General features: G+C 48.7%; 1 protein-coding gene across 1 annotated transcript in view; it reads right to left on the bottom strand.

The window, feature by feature from the left end:
- Positions 1-3587: 3587 nt before the first annotated feature.
- LOC141729946 (uncharacterized) overlaps positions 3588-26870 on the bottom strand; it is a 56908-nt gene continuing 33625 nt past the window's right edge. The window contains exon 4 of the mRNA XM_074546604.1: positions 3588-3935. Coding sequence (XP_074402705.1) covers positions 3588-3935 — 348 coding nt within the window. The remainder of the gene's footprint in view (positions 3936-26870) is intronic.

Here is a 26870-nt window from a genome sequence, read left to right as displayed (position 1 = left end):
CCTTATCAACACCTGGGCTAGAGAACATGGCATTGAGTGGGTGTACCATATCCCCTACCATGCACCAGCTGCAGGAAAAGTGGAGAGGTACAATGGACTACTAAAAACCCAGCTGAAAGCTTTGGGTGGGGGATCTTTCAAGAATTGGGAGCAGCATCTGGCAAAAGCCACCTGGTTAGTTAACACCCGAGGTTCCACCAACCGAGCAGGTCCTGCCCAGTCTGAGTCCCTGAATGTAATAGAAGGGGACAAAGTCCCAGTGCTGCATATCAGAGGTTTGTTAGGAAAGACTGTGTGGATCAATTCTGCCTCTAGTACAGACAAACCCATTCGTGGGGTTGTCTTTGCTCAGGGACCAGGTTGCACGTGGTGGATAATGCAAAGAGATGGAACAACACGATGTGTACCTCAGGGAGATCTTATTGTGGGGTAAGAATGATATGGGGATAAGGGGTGGAATGTCCTGGGGTGACATTATGATGCTTGTATATCCCCATTCATCTGTTCTGTGCCTTAAGACCGGCTCTGAAGAGTGGAAGTTTTGTTTGGGTTTCTCTTATCAGGACACAGAGACAAGCGGTACATAAGACTGTTTTTTCACTTCCAGCTTCAGCTTGCTGCTTTTGCTTGCTCTCTTTTTCTGCTCTTGCTTCTGCTCTGCTTTCTGCCTCTGCTTATTAGCTAGTTCTAGCTAAACAGTCCACATTGCTTCCTGGACTGTTTCTCCTCTCCTGTTCCTGTGACCATCTCGAACCTGCTCCGGACTGGGACCCGGGAACACCGAAGGTTCAGCTGCAGCGGCTGGCCCAGCGCCAGAGGGACTGAGAACAGAGCAACCAACCCCCCGAAAGAGACTTTCTGATTTTGCCATCTTTCTCAAAGCGGTGTCATCGGGTATTGTTCATTTTGTGTGCTGGGGGGTGCGGGGCCAGTAAAATAAACAGGTTCTTTCCACCTCTCTCCGAGGAATTTTTTCCCGAACCGGTTGGGGGGAGGGGCCGTGTGGGTTTCGCTTTCTGGAAGGGCCCTCCTTTGCAGATTCTTTAACAAATTTGCCCTAAACCAGTATAGCCTCCACCCAATGAGTCAGTTGATGTACTAATACTAACAAGTATTTCCATCTGCCCACCCTTGGTAATTCAGTATAATTTACCTAAACCCTTTCAAATGGTCGGTAGGCTATTTTTCTACTGCCAGTTGAAGCTTGTCTCATTACCTTTTTGCTAACTATTTGACAAGTCAAACACCCCTGTGTTATTTGTTTTGCTAGCTCAAAAATTCCAATACATCCATAATATTTTAAAAAATGATCACATAAGGGTCTTGTTCCCCAATGAGTATGTTGGTGTAACTGGCTTAGAATCCTTCTAGCATAAGCCTTAGGTAAAAATCTCTCCCCCATCTGGTAGTACCCATTTTCCCAGCTCTTTCTTAGCTTCTAATCTTTTTATAGCTTTTTCTTCCTCTTGAGTGCTATAGCTTTTTGGCAGCTCCTCTTGAATTTCCGCTATAGTGTTCAGCTGAATAGTTTCTTTTAATTTACAGGCTGCCTCCTTTGCAGCTTGTCAGCTGTGTTGTTTCCTCTCTCTAAGTAGCTTGACCCTCATTGATGACCTCTTACATGTACTACAGCTATTCTCTTAGGTTCTTTCAGGGCTTCAAGCACTCTGATTATTAACTCCTGATGGATCAGTTTCTTCCTTTGAGTGTTTATCAAACCTCTTTCCATCCAGATTTTTCCAAATGTGTGTACAATTCCAAAGGCATATTTTGAGTCTGTGTAAATAGTGCCCACCTTATCTTTGAAAAGTTCTAAAGCTCAGTATAAGGCAAATAATTCACAAGCTTGAGCTGACCAGCTAGAACTTATTTTTCCTCGTTCTATTACAGGCATATTTTCTCCTTCTACAATAGCTTATCCTGAATTTCTTTTCCCTTCTATCACCCTTGATGAGCCATCGATAAAATATTTTTCCCCACTAGATAGCTCCATCTCACTTAAATCTGGTCTCACTTTTGTTTGTAATTTGATTAATTCCACACAGTTATGAGCAAGCTCTTCAGCTGGCTCCCCATAGAGAAATTGAGCAGGGTTCTGAGCTGGAGTGACATAAGTTCCAGTTCAGAGGAATGTATCAAAATAGCTTCATACTTTAAAATCCAGCTATCAGTGAGTCATTTCTCTGCTTTTTGATGCAATATGCTTCTAACATTGTAAGGGGTATATACTGTTAAGGGAGCTCCAAATGTAACTTTCTTTGCTTCTTCTACCAGAAGAGCTGTTGCTACTATAGCTTGTAAACATATTGGCCATTGTCGCAGACATTTTTTCATAGAAATCCTTTCTTTGGGATTTGTTCATCTTCTGGGAAGCTGGGGCCCCAGAAGAAGAATATAAACAATTGTTATCGGCTGCTGTGAAATGCAGCAGGTGCCCCTGTGATTGGTTCATGTTCCGTGTTTACAATTAAGGGCCAATCACAGGAGCAGCCTGGGGACAGATTCCCTGGACACAGAACTTTGTTATTCATTCTTTTCTATTCTATTCTTAGCTTAGCAGCCTCTGCAACTTCTCTCCTTATTCTTTTTAGTATAGGTATAATGTATTATATATCATATATCAATAAATCAAGCCTTCTGATTATCAAACAAGATTCTTGTCCTTCTCTCTCACCATGAAGACCTCATCAGGTCGCTGTAATATCTGGTGACCCCTCGTGTCAGAGCAAAAATTAATTTGATAAGACCAGAGGAGCAAAAATTGCTGCACTGGGAAAAATCCTGTATGTTTAGCATGTGATGGTTGCTTTGAAATGACCACAGAAATGGACTCAAGCCAGGAGCTGAAGAACTGAAGATCCTGATTTGGACAGAGTTCACAGCCAAGGCTACCACAAGTGAACCTTCTTCTGGAAAACCTTCAGGAAAGATGGTAGACATGAGCAGCATACCCATGGAGCTGGCCAGAGCGAGCTGGACTCTTTCAAAAGGTACTGTTCGCTTTTCTATCCCTGAGGGTTAAGCCCTGAGAAAATTGTGGCTGTTTATATGGGGGACACAACCCTTGGAGAACGTGGTTCGTTTTTCTCCTTCAGAGGAGAAACTTATTGCCCTCTGGCAAGAGTGTTGTAGAGAAGATGATTTTTTTTTCTGTCAGCAACAGATCTCTATGAGTTCTTTCAATTGGCAAAGCTTTTTGGGTTCTTTACTGATGTCCTATACCCTTTGGATGTTTTCGTGTGGGAGTGCATGGATTCCATTTTCCAGTTTGTCTGGAGTCGGGAACGCCTCGTCCCTCCTGTCTACCCAGCATTTAGAAAGCTCTTCCCAGTTTTGAAACGGAGAGCAGCTGTTTTTCTATGGATTTCTAACTGCTATGGGCAGGCCCCGATTCCACCGTCCCCAGTGGGAGAAGACCCGGTGGGGGATGAGTTGGGGCTTCCCAGCCCCCCCTGCTTCGCGGCGGGGGTGGGGGTGAAACTGCACCGCGCGAAGAAGTTTTTTTACTCTTTCTCCGGAGCCTGCGCAGACGGAACCTTCTCCTCCCCCCCATTCTCTCTCCGGGGGTATGGGAGGAGGCGGCGCCGCTACAGCCGGCCTCTCGGACCCCGCCCCGCTAAGAGATAGGGGTGGGAAATGCCCAAAGGCCCCCCCGCCCCTGCCAGCGCTGCGTCCGCCTCCAAGACCCGCCCTGCCGACGCGGCTGCCACTCCGGACGATCCCGTCTCCGCCTCTCCAGGCGGTCCAGCCCATGGCTTCACGGGCCTCCCCGCCCCTGCCAGCGCCTGCGTCTGAGAATGCAGAAACAGCGCTTCCTGTGGCTTAGTCGCTGTTGCCAGGCGACGACAATGCGTCTCCAGCTTCCGGCTCAGCGGAGGAGGGATTCTCTCCAGCCGCTTCGGCCCCCCCGCAGCTCCCACCGGCCTCTTCACCGCCTCAAACCGAGACAGTCTCTGTTCAGGAGGGTGCTGGAGACGGCGCCGAACCTGCGGGACCCTCGGAGCAGCCCGCGGCCGCTCCTACATCCAGCGTGATTCCCTCTCCGGTTCCGGACCCCCCGCTGCTTCCACCGGCTGCCCCAGCAGTTCTGCCGCTATCAGAGACTCTGTCCTCCGTGTTGGCGTCAGAGACTGCCCTGGAACCCGCGGCTTGTTCGAGCTCAGACCATCCCGGGCCTCTGTAGCAGCGGCCCTGGTGGCTGGTCTCTCCTTCCGTGGAGCGGGGGGTGCTCACCAACTGACTGGGGGGGCAGTGCGTCTGCCTGCGTTGAAGATTAGCATTCTCGGCGGGTTGAGGGGTGGTTTTCAGGGGATTGTCCCATGGAGGCTTCCATCTCTGCCGCCTCTCTTGCGCCCTAGTGGCGGGGAACAGGTGCATCCCGAGAGCTCTGCCTCTGGTCCCCAGCCCGGAGGGGGTGGGGATGAAGCCATGGAGTGGATGAGAGACAAACTCGATGCATTTGCATTGCAGGGGAAGAGGGCACAGATGGAGGAGACCGTAGCTGGTTTGCTGTGGGAAACAAACATCTCCAGACCCCAGATGGGATTTCTGGGGAAGGCTTCTATTTCCCTGCTGCTGGCATGCCTCAGTGGTTTTGGGAAAAGGAAGCGTGTCACCACCCGTGCTGCCATTGTACTGGCAGCAGGGTGCAGGCCTGTGGGAATGCAGAGCCTGCCTCATGGGTTTGGCCTGGGCCGTTGGGCTCAGGAAGTTCCTGGGCTGTTGTGGATGGCATACCAGTCTGGGGAGAACCCATATCTTCAATTACATTATTAATTTGTTGGAGGTCACAGAGAAGTCGCCACTTCTTTTTGTCAGCTTTTTGGATGACAAACACTGGAGAGTTCCATGGGGACATGGTCTCCACAATGTGGCCCTTTCTTAGTTGCTCTTGTACTAGTTCCTCAAGCACCTTTATTTTTTGTTTACTGAGTGGCCACTGTTTCACATCAACTGGTTCGTCTGTTTTCCACTTAAGTTTTTGGGTGGGGCGCTGTTGTTTAATGACTGCTGCACAAAAATGCTGTGGAGAGTCTGGAATATTAATTGTGACACCCCACTGGGCCATTAAATCTCTCCCTAACAAAGGTTCTGAATAATCTAACACAAATGGACGGATATTTGCCAATTGTCCGTTTGGACCCTCGAATTGAATAATGCTTTTGGATTGCCTTGCCAATTGCAGACTTCCTACACCTCGAAGGTGACCAGCAACATTTTGTAAAGGCCAGTGTGCTGGCCAGTCTTGTACTGGAATCACTGTGCAGTCTGCACCTGTGTCTACAAGCATCTCAATGCGTTTAGACTCCCCACCCCCACTGACATTGCACCACAATTTGGGTTTATCTGTCCCAATAACTTGGACCCGGGCGACTGTGGGCCCTTGTTTATCGACATTTTCAGGTAAAGATGGCACAGGGATAGCTTGAGCAACAATTTGTCCCTTGGGAAGAAACAGGGGTGGGTGGAAACAGTGCAGGCTGAGAACAAATTGCTTGGGATCTGATGTTGTTATTCCCGGAGCAATTTCGATCTCTTGTGGTGTGTTTTTGTCCCCAGTGATGATGTACTTACAACGAATTTGGTTCCAAATACCCTTCTGTTCAGGATTTACAGAAACAAAATGCCAGTCAGTGTCCTTCAGGTGGAGTGACTCTGTCAGCTGCAACCTGTAAGGCTCATTGACAGAAGATGCAGTTAATACAGAATTACTTAAATCATAACAAAGGTTATTTTGTTTCACTTTCAACAGTGGACTAGCAGACTTGGTCTTTGAAACACCTGCTTCACTTACACAAATGTTAATATTATCGCGCGCTTGATTTGTTTTGCTACCCTTATTCTCTTGGCCTGCTCCTTTTATGTCTGCACGCCTGGCAGGCTGGCGCTTTATTCTTCGTTTTTTTGTTGTTGACCCCCAGGGAGGGCTTGCAGTTCTCCTCCCCTGCTATTTTTAAATTCATCAAATTCCCTTTTCAGGGGGCACTGGTTACTCCAGTGCCCTAGCTTATTACAAAGCAGGCATGGTTTAGTGGGCTCAACCATTGCTGGTCTCCGCTGCTGCCCAGGGTACTGCTGTGCTAAGGGAGAAGGTGCAGGGCTGGCAACAGCAACACGCTGAGGTGGTCTTGGCAGCAGCCTTGGTCTGGAGTCTTCAGCAACACTCATCAGAGGCACTTTCCTGTTACAGACTAGAAGCATATCTTTTAATGTAGGGGAAGGTTCCATAGGAAGGCTCAGGATTGCTGCTCGACACTGTTCATTTGCATTTGTAAACGCTATTTCTTCTAAAATTGCTTCCCTTGCATTTTCCTTTTTAACTTGTATTTCAATGGCTCTAGTTAGCCTTTCTACAAATTTCACAAAAGGCTCTGATGGTAGTTGTTTGATTTTACTATAGGGCTCAAAAGGCCCCTCAGGTTGGAGGGAAAAGAATGCCTTTTCAGCTGCTTCCTTTACTTTCTCGAGTGTTTCTGCAGGAATTGCAGCAGCTTGGACTGAGGGAGAAGACCATTGACCCTCACCACAGAGGTGGTCAAGGGTAATGGGGTTACCATTGTTGTCTTTTGCTGTGTTTGGATCAGCCTGTAAGCTTGGGAGAGCATCTTTTAGCAGTTGTTTCAATGCTGATTCCCATAATTTGAATTCCGTGGATGTCATGAGACATGAAAAAATTTGTTTTAAATCATGTGGAACCACAACAGTCCTACTTAATTCAGAATTTAAAAGGCCACGGAAATATGGACTGTGTGTACCATATTCTTTATGAGATTTACAGATCTCTTTAATCAATTGTCGTCCAAAAGAACTCCAATTAGCAGTTGGGGCTGCTCCTGCTTGAGCTGCAGGCTGAAACGTAACAGGAGCCAGTGACAACATGGCACCATGCATTGGGTCTGCTGTCCCCTGCTCTGTATCCCTTGAATCAGAAGCATTGGGATCACAGCTACAGGTTTGGGGACAGGCAGTGGGTGTGTCCCCACCGTGGGAACCCGGGGAGGGGGCGGGGAAAGGGAGCCGGCAAGGGGCGGGGAAACCGTGGGAACAGGGGGCGGGGTCAAGGGGCTGGCGGGGGGCGGGGATACCGTGGGAACAGGAGGCGGGGTCACCTGGTGACATCACGTCAGCAGCCGCCCCCTGGCAGGAGTAGAGGGGCGGAGCTGAGGGTACTGCAGGAAAGGCGAGGGGAGGGGGGAAGGTGTCACGAGGAACAGGAGGAGAGGGGGATGGGCATGGAATTTTGGAATGCTTAAGAGGATTTTGGGAAGAAGAAGACCAGGTTTGGGAAGATGCCACGTGGCATCCACCATCTTGTGGACCCCCTAGGGACTGGGGGCCATTTTGGACATCACTGCTCTCCGAAAAGCTAACACGTGCTCGGAATTTTTTTGGGGAAAGAGGTTTAGGGGTTTTAGAGGGAGAGGGAGGAACAGGGAGAGCAGAGGCACATGGCTTTACATTTGGCTTTTTCTCCATTTCCTTTTGTTTGAGCAATGCTGTTCGAATTTGCAAACTCCAGAACACAAATTTAGCTGAGGGTAATTTGCCAGATTGTCCTAAGGTTATCAATTCATTCCCAACTTTATCCCAGAATTGAATATTGTGGATTTCTTCAGGGGAAATGTTTGGGAACTGCAGAAAAAGCCATCTTATAAACTGTTTCAATTTTCCTTTAGAGAATTTCACATTACTCTTGATTAAAATGCTAACAATATCATAATACACTCCCCTTTGTACAATGCTAAGTTTGGAACCCATGTTAAAAAGCAAAGTACTTAATCCCGCCTGACCAAAAACAAAGCTAAAATCAGCTACCAATTTCTAAAAAAAACCACAGATAGAAAGCGATAACGAGCAGACAAAAGCTTCACAATGCAGCTGTATATACTGCTTTTAAAATTCCCGGGCAGCAGCAGCAGGGCACGCCCTGCCGAATAGAGGCAGACACAAAGCCTCCCCCGCGGTGGAATGTAGCACCCCCGCGGAGCAGACAGAGCAGCCGCTCCACGTGGCAGCCGAAACCGGGACGCCCCCCCCCCCCTGCCGCCGCGTGTGCAGAGCACTCCCAACACCGCAGGTCCCCCGGCCACGTGGAAAGAGAGCCCCCCCCTCCCCCGCAAAGAGAAAGAGAAAGAAAATCTCCTAACACGTGTCTGAACACGCTGCTGAGCCGGGGGGGGGAAGGGCAGAGAGCGATCCCGCTCCGGCGCGAATTCTAAAAAACAGTGAAACACGCAGCAGGAAAGCTAAACTAGAACGCTATGAATTCTCGTCTGTGGGGCTGCGCAGCCAAAATGCAAAGGCAAAAAAGGAACAGAACTCGCGGCAGAGTCTGTTTTTGAGCTTCTGCTCTACTGAAAGCAGAGATACTCACGTGAATTGGAAGCTGTAGGCTGGGTACAGGCAGGCAGGTCTCCACCGGAAAAGGACCTCTCTCTGGGTGCAAGAGAGGCTGCCCTTTTCTTCCTCTGGAAAATCTGTTCACCACAATGAAGCAGGGCTTTCCAAAGGCGCCGAACAGTCCACGAAACTTTTTCTGGGAGTATTCCCAAAGTCTCTAGCTGGGAGTCTTGAAGCCAGGCTCCTTTCAGCTGGATGCACGGCTGGCAGAAGCTTCTCTGAGGAACTGCGAGTCCGTTTTCCGGCTCAGGGTCGAGCCACCCACAGGGACGCCAATATATTGGAATATGTATCCTAATATAACCAGTTAGATGGTGCCTAGGCCAGTTCTGACCTTCGCTGCTGGGCCACAGGCAGCTCTGCGGTGTTATACCTCAAAGATACCTTGGCTGGCGGCAGAGTGCAGCGGGGCACAAGACAGGACTCCGTTCTCCTCAGGGGAGAGCTTCTGGCGATGGTGAAGAAAAGAAGGGAGCGGATTCTGCTAGAAGGTAGCCAGATGTTTATTCCATGAGCACAGATATGTCTGCACTGGGCTACTGCTGATAACAGAATGGGGCCGCATGGTCTCATTCACATTTTAAGCTCAGGACAGGGGAAGGGGAGGGGACAGGTGAGTCACCAACCAGGTGAAGGGGCAGGGTCTCCAGGTACTAGGGTCACCTATCACACGACGCCTTGCTGGTATGTTAGCCTGATTGACAGGGCACACTCAGCGAGGGGCGAGGGGGAAGGGAGAAGGTAAAACAGGATATTGCAACACACCACAACACTGGGCCAGGGCCATCACTTGGCCTCCTGATGTTTCTGGGAGTTGTGATTTCTCCTACCGGTCCTGGACCCCATTTGTGAGCCAGTTTTGGGGTTCCTGATCCATCATGGGCCAGGGCCCCCAGGGCCTATTCCTTCTCTGGCACTGCTCTGCTCAGCTGCTGCTCTTTCCCTTTTTGATTAAAAAAAAAAAAAAGAAGATTGAAAATAGCGGGCAGCAGCTCTGAAGCACTGAAGCATTGAAGGGCCAGAAAAGGACATGCCAAAAATTGTTTAAATTGTTTGAAATTGTTGTAAGACTGTCAATGGTTTGTGATAACTATTGATGGGACTTTTGCAGAAGTCTGTTTCAGGACCGAAAAGGACTCTCAGATTTGTCCAAGAGAAACAACTTCAGCTCATGGACTGTTCCTGAAACTCAGCTGCTTGGACTTGAATTTTCTTTGCATTGTTTTTTGCATTTTCTTAGATTGTAGGATTGTTTTAGTGATTTGTTAGTATTGTATATTTTACAGGTGAAGAAATTTCCTGTTCATTTCACATCAGCATTTTTCTTTTTAATTTATACAATTTAGAAAGGTGAGATGTCGCAGACATTTTTTTGTTCATGGGATTTGTTCATCTTCTGGGAAGCTGAGGCCCCAGAAGAAGAATGTAAACAATTGTTATCGGCTGGTGTGGAATGTAACAGGTGCAGCGGTGATTGGACTTCTGTGAGTGTTTGGATTTGCTGACCACTTACAGGAGAGTTTGTCCTTGCTTTCTGCTGGACACAGAACTTTGTTATTCATTCTTTCCTATGCTATTCTTAGGTTAGCAGCCTCTGCAACTTCTCTCCTTATTCTTTTAGTATAGTAATAATGTATCATATATCAATAAATCCAGCCTTCTGATCATCAACCAAGATTCTCGTCCACTTCTCTCACCCCTGAAGACCTCATCAGGTCGCTGTAATACTCATGCATCCTCTTGATATTCTATACTATGTGTATGCACAGGGAAAGCTAGTTGCTCTGGTGTTCTTGGCAGCTATTCATGGGAATTTCATCATCAGAGGAAGGGGACTTTGGTGGTTTGAGTTGATTTTGCCACTAGGAAACCACAATTTTCTTCAAGAAGAAATGTGGAGCTCACTGAGCCACAGATAACAGCATTGTAGAAATCTGCAGAACAGGTTTAGAAAGACTGAATAGGTCGGCTAAAGAGCCCTCAAATATTTCTTGGAAAGTCTGAAGTTAATGAGAAATGGATGTTTGGGATCCTTTAGTGATGTGCACTTAAGGCCAAACAAAACTATTGGACTGGCTGATCTGAGCTCTTTTGATCTCAGTAAAGAATCCTTCAAGCCACAGGAAAAAGGTGGCAATGTTCCTTTTTGCTGGCCAACCTCAGGTTTCCCAGCACAGCCATTTGCCCAGGCAGCCCACAGCGGTGGTCACAGTGCCAAGGCTGACAGAGCTCAAGAAGAGTTTGGACAATGCTCTCAGGCACATGGAGTGACTCTTGGGGTCACTGCACATGGCCAGGAGATGGACTCGATGACCCTGATGGGTCCCTTCCAACTCAGCATATTCCATGATTCTATGACCCTTATTCACACCGTTAGGTAACTTCATATTCCCTTTAGTTTCCACTCTTGTGTGGTTTCACCTTTATAGCCAGACACAAAGTGGTTTTCCTGTTTTGGGAGGTGAAATGAAGATCATTACCTTGTGTCCTTGTGACAGTCCTGAGCAAGCTTCCCTGCCACGTGTGGCAGCCTCTCAGCCCTGGGGGTGCCTGCGAGCTGGGTGACTCCAATTCTCTCCATCAGGGACAGGAGCAGTTGGGCCGCACACTCGCGCACAGGGTGGGGCGGCTGCTGGGGAGGGGAGAGCAAACCCTGGGCACAGGGACAAGGAGCAGCAGCAGCGCCGGCCTTGGCCAGAGCTGCTCCCTGCCCTTGCTGGGGGAAGGAGCCTGGGCTCTCCCTGCACCTTCAGACACCTGCAGAAGGTTCTGTCCTCAGTTAAACACAAAGGTAGCATTGCACACAAGGCCTGCCTGCACGGAGGAGGGAGAATTCAGTCTCCCTGCACTGTCTGATACTCAGTTTCTTTCACAGTATTTACTCTGAGAAAGATTAAAGAAATAGATGACATATGAATAATTTAGAAATTAGGGACAATTCATGCTGACCCCTCCGAGGGCACCCAGTACACAGAGCTGCAGCAGGACTGAGGCTCTTTCCACCCATTTATCCCCAAATCTGCAGGCCTTTGGAAAACAACAAATGCAGGGAAAACGCATTGTAGGCTGTGAAGTTTCAGAATATCCAGTAATGCAGCCTGTTTCTTCTGTGGGGCTTGGCAACGGATCCATCTGAATGTTTTACCCTATTCCAAAGCTGAGGAAAGGGTGGCAGGCAGTTTAGCCGGGCTGTCCTGTTCTAGAGAGTGTCTCTTGGGAACTATCAGGCCCAGCACCAACATTTAAAGCAGCATTTGCTTCAACTGTCCCATGGCAGTCAGCCTGTGAAGGTGCCTGTAAAGTGATTCATCATCTCAAGGCCAACATGAAACATCAGTTTGAATGGAAAGTAGAGCTCTAAGGCCAGGACAGTCATACAAGACTCCTTTGGCAGGAGCTGCACCTGCTGTGCAGGCTGTGCCACACCCAGCAGATTGTCCCCCATGTGCTCCATGCCCCAGCAAGGACCCCCCTCATTTCTCAAGTTAATGGCATCATGAGGAGACATGGTTTTCCCAGGGCCTCTGTGGTTAGCACTGTGAAATACCAAACTGCTCACAGCTGCCATTGCAATTGTCCCTCTTCCCACAAAAGTACAAGGCTCTATCCTTGGCCTTTGCAGGCACTTTCCCTTCCCCACCAGTCACCACATCTAGGAAACTCTGACAGACTGGGAGAACTCCAGGAAGCAGCAGGAAGCTGAGTCAGAGGAGCTTTAATCTGGACATCAGGAAAAAGGGTTTTTCACCCAGAGGGTGGTTGGGCACTGGAACAGGCTCCCCAGGGCAGTGGTCACAGCACCAAGCCTGACAGGGCTGAAGGAGCATTTGGACAACAATCTCAGGCACTTGGTGTGACCCTTGGGCTGTTCTGTGCAAGGCCAGGAGTTGGACTCGATGGTCCTGATGGGCCCATCCAACTCCCCATATTCTACACTTCTGTGATTCTGAGAACTAATGGGCTGCAGGAGGGCAGAAATAGGTGACAAGAGGAAAGAAGTGAGGTTGGTTGAAGAATCAAGTCACTGAGTTCACAGAAGATGAAGGATACAGGACCCTTCCTTCCCACCATTCCCATTCTCTGTCTCATCCCTTCTCCCTCCCACACACACGAAGGTGAAGAATATCACTAAAAGAAGAAGAACTTACTTGACTCCCATATCCATGAGAGCAGTCATTGCTCGTGCAGGAGTCACATTCTCCACCATGATCCCCAGGCTCTGACTGGCTGCTTTCTGAACAAATTCTGGGGAGATGGACACCATCTGGAGAAGGACCAGAGCACCCTCATCCACCTCAGAGTCCATGTCCTTCTTCAAGGTCACAAAGAGCTCTCCCAGAGTGACAGTGGCAGAGCAGGACACCTTGGAACGGAGGTTGGTCACCTGGGGAAGCCATGAGGGGAAACCTAGGAATCACCTTGAAAAGAAAACCAGTTGCCTTCAACAGAAGTCCCAGGAAATGACAACACATCCCATTGTGTCCAGAGGAACATACAAGTACAAGAAGAGCAGGAGAGCACAAACACAGAAAGGCACTTACTCTGGCACCAATTTCTGGCCTCAGACCTGCTTACTGCAGGCCTAAAATAAGAATTCCATTAGATGTTCTACTTAATCCTTCTAAAATGTCCACAGCTTTGATTTTAGACCCTTTTACTAGAAAATTAAAGCAAGAGCTACTTTCAAATCATAAAGGCACAAGTCATAATGATAAAAGAGTCAGGTGCTCCTGTTCAAACAACCAACACCAGCAGCTGAAGCACTCAGCCAGGAAACAGAAAACACAGGCTCTGGTCTACAGAATAATTTACAGTGTTTAAATACAGCTTGGGCAGAGACTGGGACTCTGGCAAATAATATCATTAGTGTCTCAGTTTCTGCATTTGCACATTGCATTATAAAGGCTCCACACTCAAAGATGAGGGTCAGATACCCGACCTGCCAGTAAATACAGCTGCATGTACCCACAGGTCCAACAGATAGCTGACAGACATTGGAAATATCAGGTCTAAAACCAGAAGTGAAGGCCGACCCTGAGCACACATGGAGATGAACAAGCACATACCTACTCTACACACCGTGTATGAAGTATGGGGAACAATTCAGAACAATGTTCTCACCTCGCTGGTAACTGCCAAGCAAACCTCACCAAGTCCACAAAGCAGGACCTCTGAATGGGACCCAGCCAGGTGTTTGATGGTGAGGAGTCCCTTCTCCTTCAGCTCCTTGAAAGGCAGAAGATTGATTTTTCTCTCCACCAAGGCAGTACCCTCTGAAATGACGAGGCTGGCAGCTCAGTGAACAATGGGAGGTGCTTTTCAAGGAGCACTTAATGAAATCATGGAACACGTTGCCCCAAAATGCTGTGGCTGTCAAAAGCATTCACAAACCCAAGAGGCAAAGAGAGGGGTTTCAGAGTGGCCATTAAGAAGACAGCCTTTCTGAAATCTCTGGCACATGAGGCCCCTCTGTCGCTGCTTCCTAGGAGCTGTGAGACCGGGCCATGCTGCTGTTTGTTGTCACCTCCCTGTACCTGTCCCTGAGACACAGTGCCACCGGGCTGTTACTGGGGCATTTTCCTTCTTTGCCAGCCCCAGCAGGCATTCAGCAGGGAGAGTCTGCACTGCCTCTCTGGAGCTGAGTTTGCACTCTATGATCTCGGCCTCTCTGTCACCTCATCCACTCCCCCTCACACATTCCCCAAAAAAGCAGCAGGATGTCTGCTGGGACCACCTCAGCCTGCAGGAAGGCCAAGTGGGTCCTGGCCTCTCCTGACCCACAGCACAGCTTTCCTTCAGCCCAGCATGGAAATATAAAAACTGTATTATCACCTCACACAGAGGGCCAGGAGCTTTTTATTTTGGCCGCAAGTGTCCACAGGACATTGGGGAAGAGGAGAAAAAGAGTATTTTGCAGCAAGCAACCCGGCTACTCAGGCAGGAGGGAGGGAAAAGTGTCTGGGAGCTGCTTTTTAGGACTTTGGTTGTTCTGCTGAAGCTTCTGACAGAGCTGATGGGCAGATCCCAGAGCTGTGGAGAGTTCCTGGGAAATTTGTCCTTGGATATGTCTAGGAATGCTCTCCCAGGCATGAACTGCCATCTGTCCATATGTTACTGCCTTGACTGTTGAGTGTGTGAGGTGCCTCTTGAGGCTCCTGTGGACCTCCTTTACCAAGGAATGGATTGTGATACAATAATGAAGTGGAGGGAGAAGACCCATCTTTCCTTGATCAGCATCGGCTCCGTTTATTTACTCAATCAATCACTTTTTATAACCATGTTAATTAAGTTCAGGCATATTGCAAACCCGAGCTCACAATAGGTCAGAGATAACACACCAACCCCTCCTTATGTTTCCAATACCAAGATTTGTGTTCTCAAAACTTATTTTTGCTTTCCCAAAATAGCCAAAGATAGAATATCTACTTGTTATGAGAAAGCTGCCTGAGAACTCTGGTATGCAAGGTTCTCAAGGCCTTCATGTTTGTCACTTTTACTTGTAATTAAAAACAACCTGAGAACTTCTGCTGCTTACAGAAACAGGCTGTGAGAATTTTACTCCTCACAGCTGCCTTCTAAGCCATTTCTGAAAAAATCTCCAACAATACAACATCCCTTCCTGCTTATATTTGGGCACTGACAGAGCCTGGAGCACTCTGGCTGGAGCTTGGGCTCTGGCCAAGCAAGATTGCAAATGAGAGCAGCTCATGGTTCTCAGCTCTTCCCTGCTGCTGGGACAGACAGACATGGCCATGGGGACAGAATGGAGCTGCCCCATCTGCCAGGGCACTAAGAAGGATGTGAATTTTTCTCTGCCCTGTCACCACCAGTTCTGCCTGGGTTGCATCCTGCAGTGGGCAGAGAGAAATCCAGCGTGCCCACTCTGCAGAAGAATGATAGAAGCTGTCAGGTTTTCTGAGAAGGATGAACAGGACTACATACAATTTGCAATCAGCTCCCCCAGACAATTGCTATAGTCCAGCAGGGAGAGAGCCTGGCCATCTTGCTGAAAACAGCCCCCCAGACTCTGTGATGGCTGCTCCATCTTCCCCACAGGGAACACTGTCCCCAGCTGAGCAGGGGGCTGCAGGACCAGAGCCTGTGCATGGCCTCCTGCCCAAGGTGTGGGCCGAATTTTTCAAATAACAATGTCATCTACTGGACCAAAGGTGGCCCTGGCTGCACCAGAAGCTGGAGGGAATATGCCAGCACCAGAGATGGCTGGTTAAGGAATTCATAGAGCAGCATCCTGCACGCCCTCTGTGCCTATGGTCAAGTTGCCAAAATCTTGGTGCCAGTACTGCAGCTTCTTTTCTGGAGCAGTCTGAATTGCTGCCAGCATAGTCCAGGGCAAAGAAGCAAAAAGGACCTTTGCATAATCTCCACAGATGTTTTATTCAGCTGTGCAGGGAGATGTTCAGGTCCCAGCACCCACACACAGAGGGTCTCACTTTGTCTCCACAGGGGCCTGGGGGCTGACCCTGATCTCAGGGCAGTACAAAGATAAGGGGGGCCAATCAGGGAATAGGAAAGGTGTGGCTCAGGAACACAGGAACAGACACAGGAACAGGGGAAGGAGCCAATGGGGTCTAACAGCTTTTTGAGGGAAGCTTCTTGTGTCTCCCTAGACCAGGGAAAGCCTCACCAGGGTCTCCAGAATTCCCCATGTTTTATATTATTAGGAAAGCTTCTCTGAAGGATCAACTGAATCAACACAAAATGACAAAAACAATCAAAAGCACTCATAAGACAATTGTTCAAAATAGAAACAATTCTGAGTTCCCAACGTGCCAACAGATTTCTTGGAGTGTCTTAGATCTGACAGGAGTGATGCAGGGTTTTCTTAGCACAGTTTATCAGGAAGCTGAGTCACACCTACTGAACCTCTGGTCTATGGCCTCCTCACTGCCATCGTGCAGCAAGGAGGCCCAGAGGCTGCTGAGCTCTGCTCCTGTCAGGGATGAACACAGCGGCTCTGTGGCCAGTGCCAGCTCCAGCTCCAGCAGCTCACAAGAGGAGACTCCTTCCAGAAGCTCTGCTGGCTCCAGTGTGGCAGACCAACAGAGCCCACTGGAAGCCCCCCTCCATTGCAGCCACCCCCAGCTGCGCCCATCATCACTGCAGAGCAGGAGCTGCCCAGAGGAGCCGCGGCCGGAGCTCATGGCAGTGGCAGGGCCCTGTGCCCAGGGCAGAGCCACAGAACCTCTGCTCCTGCCTGGGACAGGGGCTGCTCACCCTGGTGTCCCACCGAGAGGAGGGATCCTGGGCCCCAAACTCTGCCCAGCCCTGCCAAAGGCCACCCCGCCAGCAGGGCCAGCAAGGTTCCTGCAGCCATTCAGCCAAATCAGAGGAAACAAATGTCTCTGTAGCTGACACAGCCTCTGCACACAGCTTTCTCCCCCTTCTCCTGGTGCCTTTCCCTGACTCCAGCAAGAGCTGCAGGAAATGCTGTGTGAGCCACGATGATGGAAGAGCTACTGATCAAAACACTGGGGTGATGCTTTCAGAGGAGTCATGAATGGAAGACTGACCAACCTTCCAGCCAATGGTATGCCAAAAGTTTCCATTCTTTAAATAATTGACTGCAATAAATTAGTAAAAAGAAAGATACGGAAACAAATTAAATCTCCCACAGCTGCTGGCTTTCCTCAGGCCCCATGGTCTATGTACTGCTAGACTTACTTCATTTAGGCAGAATATTAACTGCCCTGACTTACTGGAGACTGACCACAAGGCCTCATCTGTGGTGGGCAGTCACTGAAATTAGCTCAGCGGAGGCATCTTCAGCTGTCCAAGTGTAGCAGAAATACATATTCTCTGCTTCATGACTGTGTGGCAGCAGCTGCTGGTGTGGATTTGTCAGCGTTGCTTTGTGGATTACCCCTGGGAAGGAATTGTGTGCACAGGCACAGTGTGATGGCTTCGATCTCCTCTAATTTCTCCAATCAGATGATGGCCGGAACTTTCAGGCAAAAAGCATAATGACAGAATAATTTAAAATATTCTCCAAACTACTCCTGTGGTTTTGATTTTCTTACTGATTAGGTTCAGTGTCTGGCCTCAAGAAATCAGTCCAGAAAGAACAGGCAAAGCTCAGCTTACAAGTTAGAGTGCAAGTCTTTAATCTGCCGTTTTTGCAGCATGTACAAACAACTTCTCAACGTATTTGCAAAAAAATCTCTTAGTTCTTGCTATACCTATCCAGAACCCGACTCTCTGCTCATTTTATTTTGATTTGAGATCCAGGCATGATTTTTTTCTGGACAGGGAAGTATGAACCAACTGCAAATACAGACTACAGGTGTGAATCTATACTGCAGGAACTGAGGTGTATCTTGGAATTAAAGGCATGAAGTAGATGCCATGGTAAATGTGAACATTTAGTGCTGGCATAGGAGCCTTCTGCAATGCTCCACCAACCCATGGTTCACATTGCTACAAACTCTCTTTCTGATGTTACAAAGAGTGTTGAAGAGCTGGCTGTAAGTAAAAAAAACAACCAGAATGTTAATTTTTGTTAATATGGCAAACAATGACTATCTAATAATTCAGAGCTCATAGAAGTGAGTATTCAGATTTCCACTTAGTATGTGCTGGCAGTTTTAATTTGAAATCAACAAGTTTATCCAAATCAAGTTATCCATAGTAATTAATTTGCTCTATGATCTACCTAAAAATGCCTCATTGTCTGATAAGTTTAGTAGAAATTTGCAAAGTCAACAGTCCACAGATTTTCATTTCTTGTTTAGTGGCTATTCTGCAGGAAAGCTTTTACAGACTAATCCATTTGGATGTAATTAAAATGCCAGTACACTTCTTCTAGCCATTTTGGTAATAGAACAAAACCATATGACTGCACAGCCTTTTAAAAAATATTTTCAAATAAATTTTCAAATCAACAGTCTGAGTAGGACTCAGAAAAAAAACTCTACCAACCTTCAACTCCATTGGAAGATTCCCTTGTAACCTTGTGAATCAACTCTACATTCAGAAGAATAAAAGTCCCAATTTTGGTGGTTTTGGTATGGTTAGGAATTGGGGAAGGGCCTTCTTCCTTCTCAACTCCATGCTGCAGTGCCTTTGGGATGTGGCCTGCTGGCCGTTGTTTGTGCCGCCCTGGAATTTCTCCATGAGGCAGAAAGTGCAATTGCATTTCCAGCCCAGAGCCTGTGAGGAGTGGGGCGTGCAGAGCTGTGCCAGACCCAGGCCAGCAGCTGTGCCCCCAGAGGGTTTTGGTTCCTGCCCAGGGCAGTTGGTGCATCTCTGCCGTGAGCGCCTCCCCTTCCAGGTGCCCATGGACAGCAGGTGCAGGGTTCTGCATGGGGCATGGAACAGGGTGGGGATGTCTGCTGGCAACAGAGTGCAGCGGAGAGCAAACAGTCCAGGATGGTCCTGCAGTGTGTGACAGAGAACTCCTGACACAGCTGGTGACTGAGCCAGTGAGGGAAGGCACTGCTGGGCCTGCTGTTTGTGAGGAGAGAAGGGGTGCTTGGTGACAGGAGGGTTGGAGGCGGCCTTGGGCTCAGTGATCACAAAATGCTTGTGTTTGATTCCCAGAGAAGGAACGAGAGATGTTGGGGAAGTGTTGACCTGCAACAAATTGTGAATTTGTTAAGCTTTACCAGGCAGTGCTTAGTTGTACCTTCCCTCACACCAGTGGTTAATGTGTGCAAGTGGATGTCTTAGCCTTGAGAATAAAGACAATGGGCCTACTGAGGAGGTAGCTGCAATGCATTCAAGGAGAAGAAGGCTCTTAACTATAGGAGGAGAATTTGAGGAACGGGATATTCACCACATGACCACCAGAGACCCTCAAGAGACCCCTACTCTAAATGTCAGTAATTTTGGGGAAGTGATTTAAACATGTCAAATACTTTGTGAGAATGTTTAGCCTGTGAGTTTGAGCAAAGTAATGAATAAAAGTAATGAAAGTAATGTCTTAGTTCCATGGATGCTAACACGTGGGTGTGCATGGTTTAGGGAAGTGATTCCTCACACACCCAGCACTGAAATAAAGTAATGCCTCTTTTCTCACACTGAGCTGGCAGTGTGGATCGTGCCCTGCTCGGTAACTTTCATTTTGGTCATTCCTATTGAAGCATAAAGAATGAAAAAGAACTGAAATCTTTTCCAGCTGTTTCCCTTTGGTTTACCTGTTTGAGGGTTGAAATTGTGTGCTGCAGGTGTGCTGGGTGTGTGCAGAGCAGTGCAGCCCCAGAAACCCCTTGGCTTGCCCACAGGTTGTCATGCCTTGTTGCCAGGTGTGCCCAGCTGTGGCAGGAGAAGGAGCCCGCAGTGCAGTGGGCACCGTGCCCTGCCCAGCCGGGGCTCTCTGGCACAAAGCAGCAGCAGCGCCAGCACCGTTCAACCCGCTCCTGCCTTGGCTTCCCCTGGCACACAGAAGCCTCTGGAAATCAGCACCACCAGTGGCGTTCCCAGCTTGGAGCAGCTGCTGCAGGCGGGCAGATGCTGCCAGTTCGACTGCTGCCAAAGGGGAAGAAAGGCAGAGCAGAGGAAGAGATGTACATACACAGCAGCCCTGGGAACATCCAATAAACATGCAGATATATGGGGTGATTTGTTAGGAATTACTTCAGCTGCTATGCCAATAGTGCTTTCTCTCCTGGTTCTGTACAATGCTTTGGGCCATTTTCTTGGTCTGGTTTCCTTTGCTTGTGTCCCATCTGAGTGCTCAGCTGGGGTACAGGCTGTAGGTGCTTGGGGCACTCTTGGAGTTCCTCCTGGATCCCCTGAACAACAGGGTTTGGCCCATGAGGGGAATTTGTGCTGCTTTGTTACAGAGAAGAACTTCCAAAGCCATTTTGTTTTTGCTGTAGAGAAGGTTGGTAATTGCTTTGCATAAATTCACAGACTAACATGCTTTGTGATGCTTTTCTTTGTCATACTTTGCTTTGTGATATCACGGCATGGTTGCCACACCGTCGTGGTGACATCAGAAGGTTGCCTTGGTGCACGGAAGGCCTCAGTGTCAGAGCAGCCCTAGGCCTTGCTCACATCAGGAGAACCCTCCTGGTTGGAGCATTGGTCAGTGGGCAGTTGCGCTCTGACTGACCATTTGTTTTTCTAGTGTTGGAGAAGACTGGCACAGCACTGGGACAATGATCCACCATCTGGCCACGGCAGCTTTTGCTGCTTATGGTGTTTGTTTTTCTGTGTATTACGTTACACACTTTGCACGTAAGTAGAGTTTTCCCTTCTGCTTAGGTTAGGGTGTATCCTAAGCTGGCTTTTGTATGTCTTCCTGCTGGTGACTGAGTTTCTGATGTTGAAAGAGAAAGAGCATTAGGATGCCAGTGGTTTGGTAAAGCTCCTGTCATGACGTTCAGCTAAAAAGGGGGTGTCTGTAGCCACAGGGGCAGCATTTTCAAGGGAACCTTCAGGGCTTCCATTCCCTCCAAGGGAGAGTCTGTGGCAGCAGAGTCTGTCATTTCCTCAGTTTGCTGGGACAAGCAAGACACCTTTGAAAATGTAGACTGGCAGACCTTCAGGAAAGGCCTTCTAAAAACTCTGCAGTTGTTCCCAGAATTCAGAGAAAGCTTATTTATTTTTAAATTTTGTCATGAAAGGGTTTGACTGTCTAACTTGACCTTTTCAAAGTGCTAAAATAGTGATTCCCTTTGCAAGGAAGTGCAAACTCTAAAGCAGTGAGTGTCTGCCACAGCTCAGGGGGATTTTAGGGAAGCTTTTCTGAGCAACTGTTTCAAGCAACTTAATGAGAACTGGTGCATGCAACTGATTAAAAAAAAAAAAAAAAGGACCTCAAGGAGAGGATTTCAGAAGCTATTTCATGTCTTTGGTAGAACCGGAGCATTGAGTGTTAAAGAACAATTTGCATTTTCTTGGTCATGTTTGTATTCATTTACTGGCAAAACAGGCCAAATTGTAGGCACAAGCAAGAATATTGTCCTGATCTCTTGCTGACTGTGTGAATGAAATGTGTCTGCTGGAGGGATGTTGTGAAACAGGAAATCATCTCTTTTTGGGTTAACTTGTTCTGTGGGATTCAGCAGTCCAGGCAGTATTCTGACAGCATCTGGTTCATTTTCCCTTCCCACTACAGGTCACCTGAAGCATGTATTCTGCAGTGCTGAAGATCCTGAGGTGAGTGATAAAGCAACATCTCATGTTCCTGGTGTTTAAGAATTGTGGAGCAAGCTGAGAGCTTGGCCAGTAGCAGTAGAGTGTAGAGGGCCAGCTAGGAAGGCTGAAAGAAAATCCATTTTCATGCCTGAAGAAAAATGTCAAAGTCCGAAATGGATATTTTAAATTTCTATATGAGAGCTTTGAAGAATTGCAAACCTAGTTTTGAAGAGAGAACCTTGCTTGCTGAAGGCAGATAGGGTGGAATATTTACATAGGAGCAATTTCCTGTACAGTTGAATTAGACCATTTTAATTTAGTCAGAGTCCCTTAGAATTCTATTCCTATCAAACGTTATGATATCTACTTAGAAGATGTGGTTATAGAACAGGAAGGCCATCTTGCAATGGTGCCTGCAGTATCTGAAGTGCAATGGGCACCTTTGTGGCTGGGGAGCTGCGTGGGCCCAAAGGACGCAGGGCTGGCGGCCCTGAGCAGCTGAAGATGAGGCAGCATGGGGCCAGGGGGCCAAGCAGGCCAAGGGCACGGTGGCTGTGCCAGCAGCAGTGGGGCAGCAGGAGCAGGGCAGTGAGCGTGGCCTGTGCTGGGCAGCGCTGCGGCCACAGCTGGAGTGCTGTGTGCAGCTGTGGGCCCTGGGAAGCAGAAAGTCATGGAGGGGCTGCAGCGTGTGCACAGAAGGACAGGGGAGCTGGGCAAAGGGTGCAGCACAAGGCCAGTGAGGAGGTGCTGAGGGAGCTTTAGCCTGGACAGAGGGGGCTCTTGAGGGACCTTCAGGCAGACTTCATAGACCTCTGCCTTGGATCCATAGAGCCAATGCTCAGCACAGGGGCTGTTTCCCTGCCAAACAACCCCTCACTGCATCTAAGTGCTTTAGACACTTTCATATTTTGTTTGTTTATTTGTTTGTTTGTTTGTTTGCTAGAAGGAGAAACCTTGTGTAATTTCTCCTTCTCCAGGGAGCTTTTTCTCAATCTTTCCTGCCCTTTTCCAGCACTGGCAGAAACAGATCACTTTCAGGTTAACGGCTCCCATCTCTTTTGGCTGCCCAAATCAGTGGGTGTTGTGTTTGGGAATTGAGCAGGAAATCAATGCCCTGGCATTCCAGCTGGTGTTCAGAGATTAGAGGAGCTGGAAGGGGCTGGGCTGCATTTCTGATTCCAGCCACTTCAGCACCATCAGTGTGGTCAAGTCCAAGAGAAGAACTTGCCCAAGCACAGATGCACAAAGAGTGCAGTTCCCAGCAATGCTCTGGGTCTGATTGCAATCCATAAGGACCTACATGCTCCAGATTCCCCAAGAGTGTGGGTTACTGAAGCAACAGGAGAGCAAGTTCAGGATTGTAGCTGACTGGGGCACTGGCTACCAAATTTTGATGTGTGTAGCAACAGAGAGGACAGTAAAGGGAGATTTCAGTAATGAGATCTGTCTGTCTATCTATCGATCTGTCTATCTATCTATCTGTCTAATTATGTGACATTTACATAATTGAATGTTCCTGGCTCTGGTCCAAGGCAGTTGGAGGCGCAAAAGTCACCTAAATCATCCCTTTCTGGAGACGATTGGAGACATGTTCCCTTGACCCATTCTGAGTAGGCAGAGACGTTTCCCCCTCCAGAGATGGTGTTTTTTTCCCCTCAGTGCTGTTTTCCTCCTCCAGCCTCTTGTGCCCTGAAGTCTCCAGTTAATTAATTCTTTAAACTTCTGCCTCTCCTAGAGAGGTGGAACAATTCCATGTTTAGGTGGTGTTTGGTGACTCTGGTCATACATGCCATGCCATACATGACACAGGGTTTCCTTCACTGGCATCCCCAGGGCTGTATAAGTGCATTCGTTAATGGGGCCTCATGAGAAACTCTGTTACTGCTGGTCAGAATTCTCTGTTGACAAAAGAGGGAGAAGAAACACCTTGGTCATCCTCCATATACTGAGGTGGCCACAGAGGCTCTGTGACCTCCATCAGAGATCTTTGCATGCATCCTCATCTCCTGAATGACCCGGTCTTCTAACAAGAGTGTGGATGTCAGGAAGGAGGAATGCTGGTGCAGGCCTGAAGAGAAGTTGAACTCCAGAAGTGTCTCTCACAAGGAGTGAGCTCACCCAGGAAGCCCCTGCAGAGCCAGGATGGAGCTGTGGGACAGGGCGGGGTGTCAGTCACTGCTGAAAGACAAACAGGACATGGCAGAAGCATAGGGAGGCCCTCACCAGACCCTTGAGAAATGCCACCCCTTCCCTGTCAGCTGCCTGAGAGGCTGTTGGAGCTTCAGTCCCAGATGGCCCCGGATTGTAGGGCCAGGGTCACTTTGGAATCTGTGCCTCCCCTCGGGCAGAGAATGACCCAGGAGAGCAGCAGCACAGTGCTTTGGGAACATGTGAGCCCAGCAGCCTTTGAGTCTTGGCCCACAAAGGGCATGTGGGAAGTTGAAACCCATCTTCTCTTGCTTTCTGTGCAGGTGCTTCTAGAGAAAGAGCAGGAGCACACTGCTTCATCTGAGATGCCATGCCAGACTCAGGGAGAGCTGTTCCCTGCCCGAGGGCAGGAAGAGCAGCTCAGGCAGCAGGTGGAAGAGCCACAGGAGAATGGCCAGGTAAGCCTGACTGGCCAGGGCACAGAGAGAAGGGCAGGAAGAGGGGCATAAACCAGAGCTCTTGGGACTGAGGAGGCCAGGAGTCCCACAGGCACTGAAAGCACAGAGCCTTGCAATCTGCAGAGATCAGCCCTGGGACAGGAGGTTTGCAATGGAGGCTGATGTGGGGAGGGAAGCAGAAAGAAGTGGCTGAATAAATGTGATTTGGAGGCTGCAAGAGGAAAAAGCTGAGCCTGATGGCAGCTCCCAGTCACTTGCTCTGCTTTTGTGTGTACAGAACATCAAGGCAGAGCCACAAGCAGAGCTGCCCGAAGCTCAGAGTGACATCATGGCAGTGAAGAGAAAGAACAAGGAAGACATGGGAAGAATTCAAGAGGAGAATCTCCATCAGCAGAGGGGTGATCAACAAAACCAGGTGAATGAAAGAGTGGCAGCCACTCCACTCATGAAATGTCCTCTCTTTTGTTTGTTAGAGAACATGATGGAACAGCTGGATGCAGAGCTTCAGACAGCTCACAGTATGATCAAGGCAAGGCATAAGCGGCTGGAGGAAGAAATGAAAATCTTCAGAGAGAAACTCAATTGCTTCCGTCAGTCTCTGCAAAACCAAGTGAGTGAAAGAGGGATGCAGCCACTGCAGTCACCAATCTGGTGGTTTCTGCCCTTCTTGCCTTTCCAGTGCAGAGCAGCAGGGAGTGGGGTGATGCCTCTGAGTGCCATGCTGCTGTAGTGTGTGTATCACAGTCACTCTGAAGAACATTTCCTGGTCTGCTGAATCTCAACTGCTGCCCTGGACAGTGAAACTTGTCCTTTGGCCTTTTGGCCAGCAGTCATCCAAATTGATTCCTGCCGGCCTGTTCCTGCTCTCCTTTTTCTTGAGGTGTTTTTACAGTGGAACTTGGTGACCCAGATGGAGGATTGAAACAAGCTGTTGTATCCCCTGTCAATCTGTTCTTTGCCTTTCCTCACAGTCGATGACTCCTGGCTGACAGGGACAAGCTGTAGTGTCTGACTGCTTTGTTCTGTTTGACTTGAGGTGCAAGAGTTGACATCTCACCGGGCAGCCTGCGAAGACTTCCAGCCAATGTCTGGCAATGAAGGACCCCAAGTTAGGAGTGAGGCACAGGAGCAGTGCCCAGCAGAAATGTTCCAGGTCCAGCACATCATGGGCTCTGAACCTGCTGCCGCAGCAGCATCACCTCGAGGAAGCCCTTCTGTGAAACCTGGGAACTCAGGCTCAGGCAGATCCTGGGAACAGGAGACTGAGGAGGAGTACCTGGAGCTGCTGGGTACGTCTGGGGTGTTTCTTGTCTGAGGGACAGTGTGTTGTGGGCAGGTGTCGGCAGAGCTGTACCAAGTGCTCCTCCTGAGCTTGGTGTCACAGGGCCATTTAGGACTCCCCAGAGGCAGTGCTGTGCTCCGAGGCAGCGAGAGAGCGCTCTGGGTGCTCCTGCTGCCTCTGAGGGCACCTGGGACTGGCTTGGGTTTGCCTGAGCTTCCCTCTCTGCTAAAGGCTGAAGCAGGGATTGTTCTTGGATCTGCAGAAGGCTGTGATCTTAGGCAAGTCCTGTGTGCTAGTGGCCAAACTGAACAGAATTTTTAGCTTCCTAAATTCTCCTTAGACTCCTGACTTCCAACCAGTCATTAGAGCAAAAAAACTTCACAGAAAGGGACTGGCTTTGGAGTTTTGTCTTTTTGGTTGGGAAGTTGGTTTTTTTTTTTGGGGGGGGGGGGATTGCTTTTGTGTTGATCATTTTGGGTGGGGGTTTTTTGTTGTGTTTTTCTCTGTCCTGAAGGAGCCCTTCTACCCCATGTCTTACTGATGTTGTTTTTATGACTGTTACTGTTACCACTACTACATCTGCAGTTTATTTTCATGAGAATGCTATATTTTTGTCAATAAGAGAATGCTATCTTTTTGTCAATAAGAACTACTTTGAAAGAACATCAGGTTACAGGACAAATAGAGAGCACAAGGTATTTTCCATGTGCCCCCAAAGAAAAACCAGAGATTTTGATAACAAACTTTATTTAATCTTCTAGTGTTATGCTTATCAAGATGTGTCCAGGAGACACGTCCAAGTGGCGTGATCAGAGAAAAGTGTACTGCAGGCATTTCTCAGGAGAGAGCCTCCAGTCCAGCCATGGTATATCCCTCGGTTCCATGGCACTTTTCCATACCTGATTCCCACTCTTTCCCATGACTGTTAGAATCCTACCCATTGGCCCAGGCCCTGCTGAGATCAGTCTCTAGGAAAACACATCAAGCCCTTTGTGATTCTGCAGCACAACCCAATGAATCTGCTTCTTGCCCGTAGGAGCTGCCAGTGCTGTGCTCTCAGATAAGACCTGGTGGGGCTGAGACCAGAGCCCAGTGGATTCTGTGTCTGCCATCACCTGTTGGGACAAAAAGGGCACTGATCTGCGCCTCAGTGTGGCTGATCTCAAAGCCCATCCTGTTGTGTCCTGAATGGGGGCAACAGCTTGTCCGGGGCTCAGGCTCACTCTGGCTTCTTCCCATCAGTGCCTGTCAGTGCTCATGCTTGGGCTTTGCCAGCCTTGTTGTGCCAGCTGCCCTGTCCCTGAGGGCTGGAGGGACTGCAGAGGCTGGAGCCTTCCTTAGCTGGGAGAGGGGCATCTTTGAGCTCAGCCTGCTCATAAACAGGTCAGGGTCCTGATGCTGAAAGCCCCGCCAGGATCAGTTACAGCTTGAGCTGCTCTGGTGTACAAATGGGAAGGCATTCCTTTTGCAAATTGCTGAAA

Source organism: Zonotrichia albicollis, chromosome 8 (genome assembly GCF_047830755.1).
Source record: "Zonotrichia albicollis isolate bZonAlb1 chromosome 8, bZonAlb1.hap1, whole genome shotgun sequence".
In the NCBI taxonomy this organism is placed as follows: Eukaryota; Metazoa; Chordata; class Aves; order Passeriformes; family Passerellidae; genus Zonotrichia; species Zonotrichia albicollis.
Note: the sequence above shows the minus strand (reverse complement) of the source record. Positions and strands in the feature narration are given on the sequence as shown.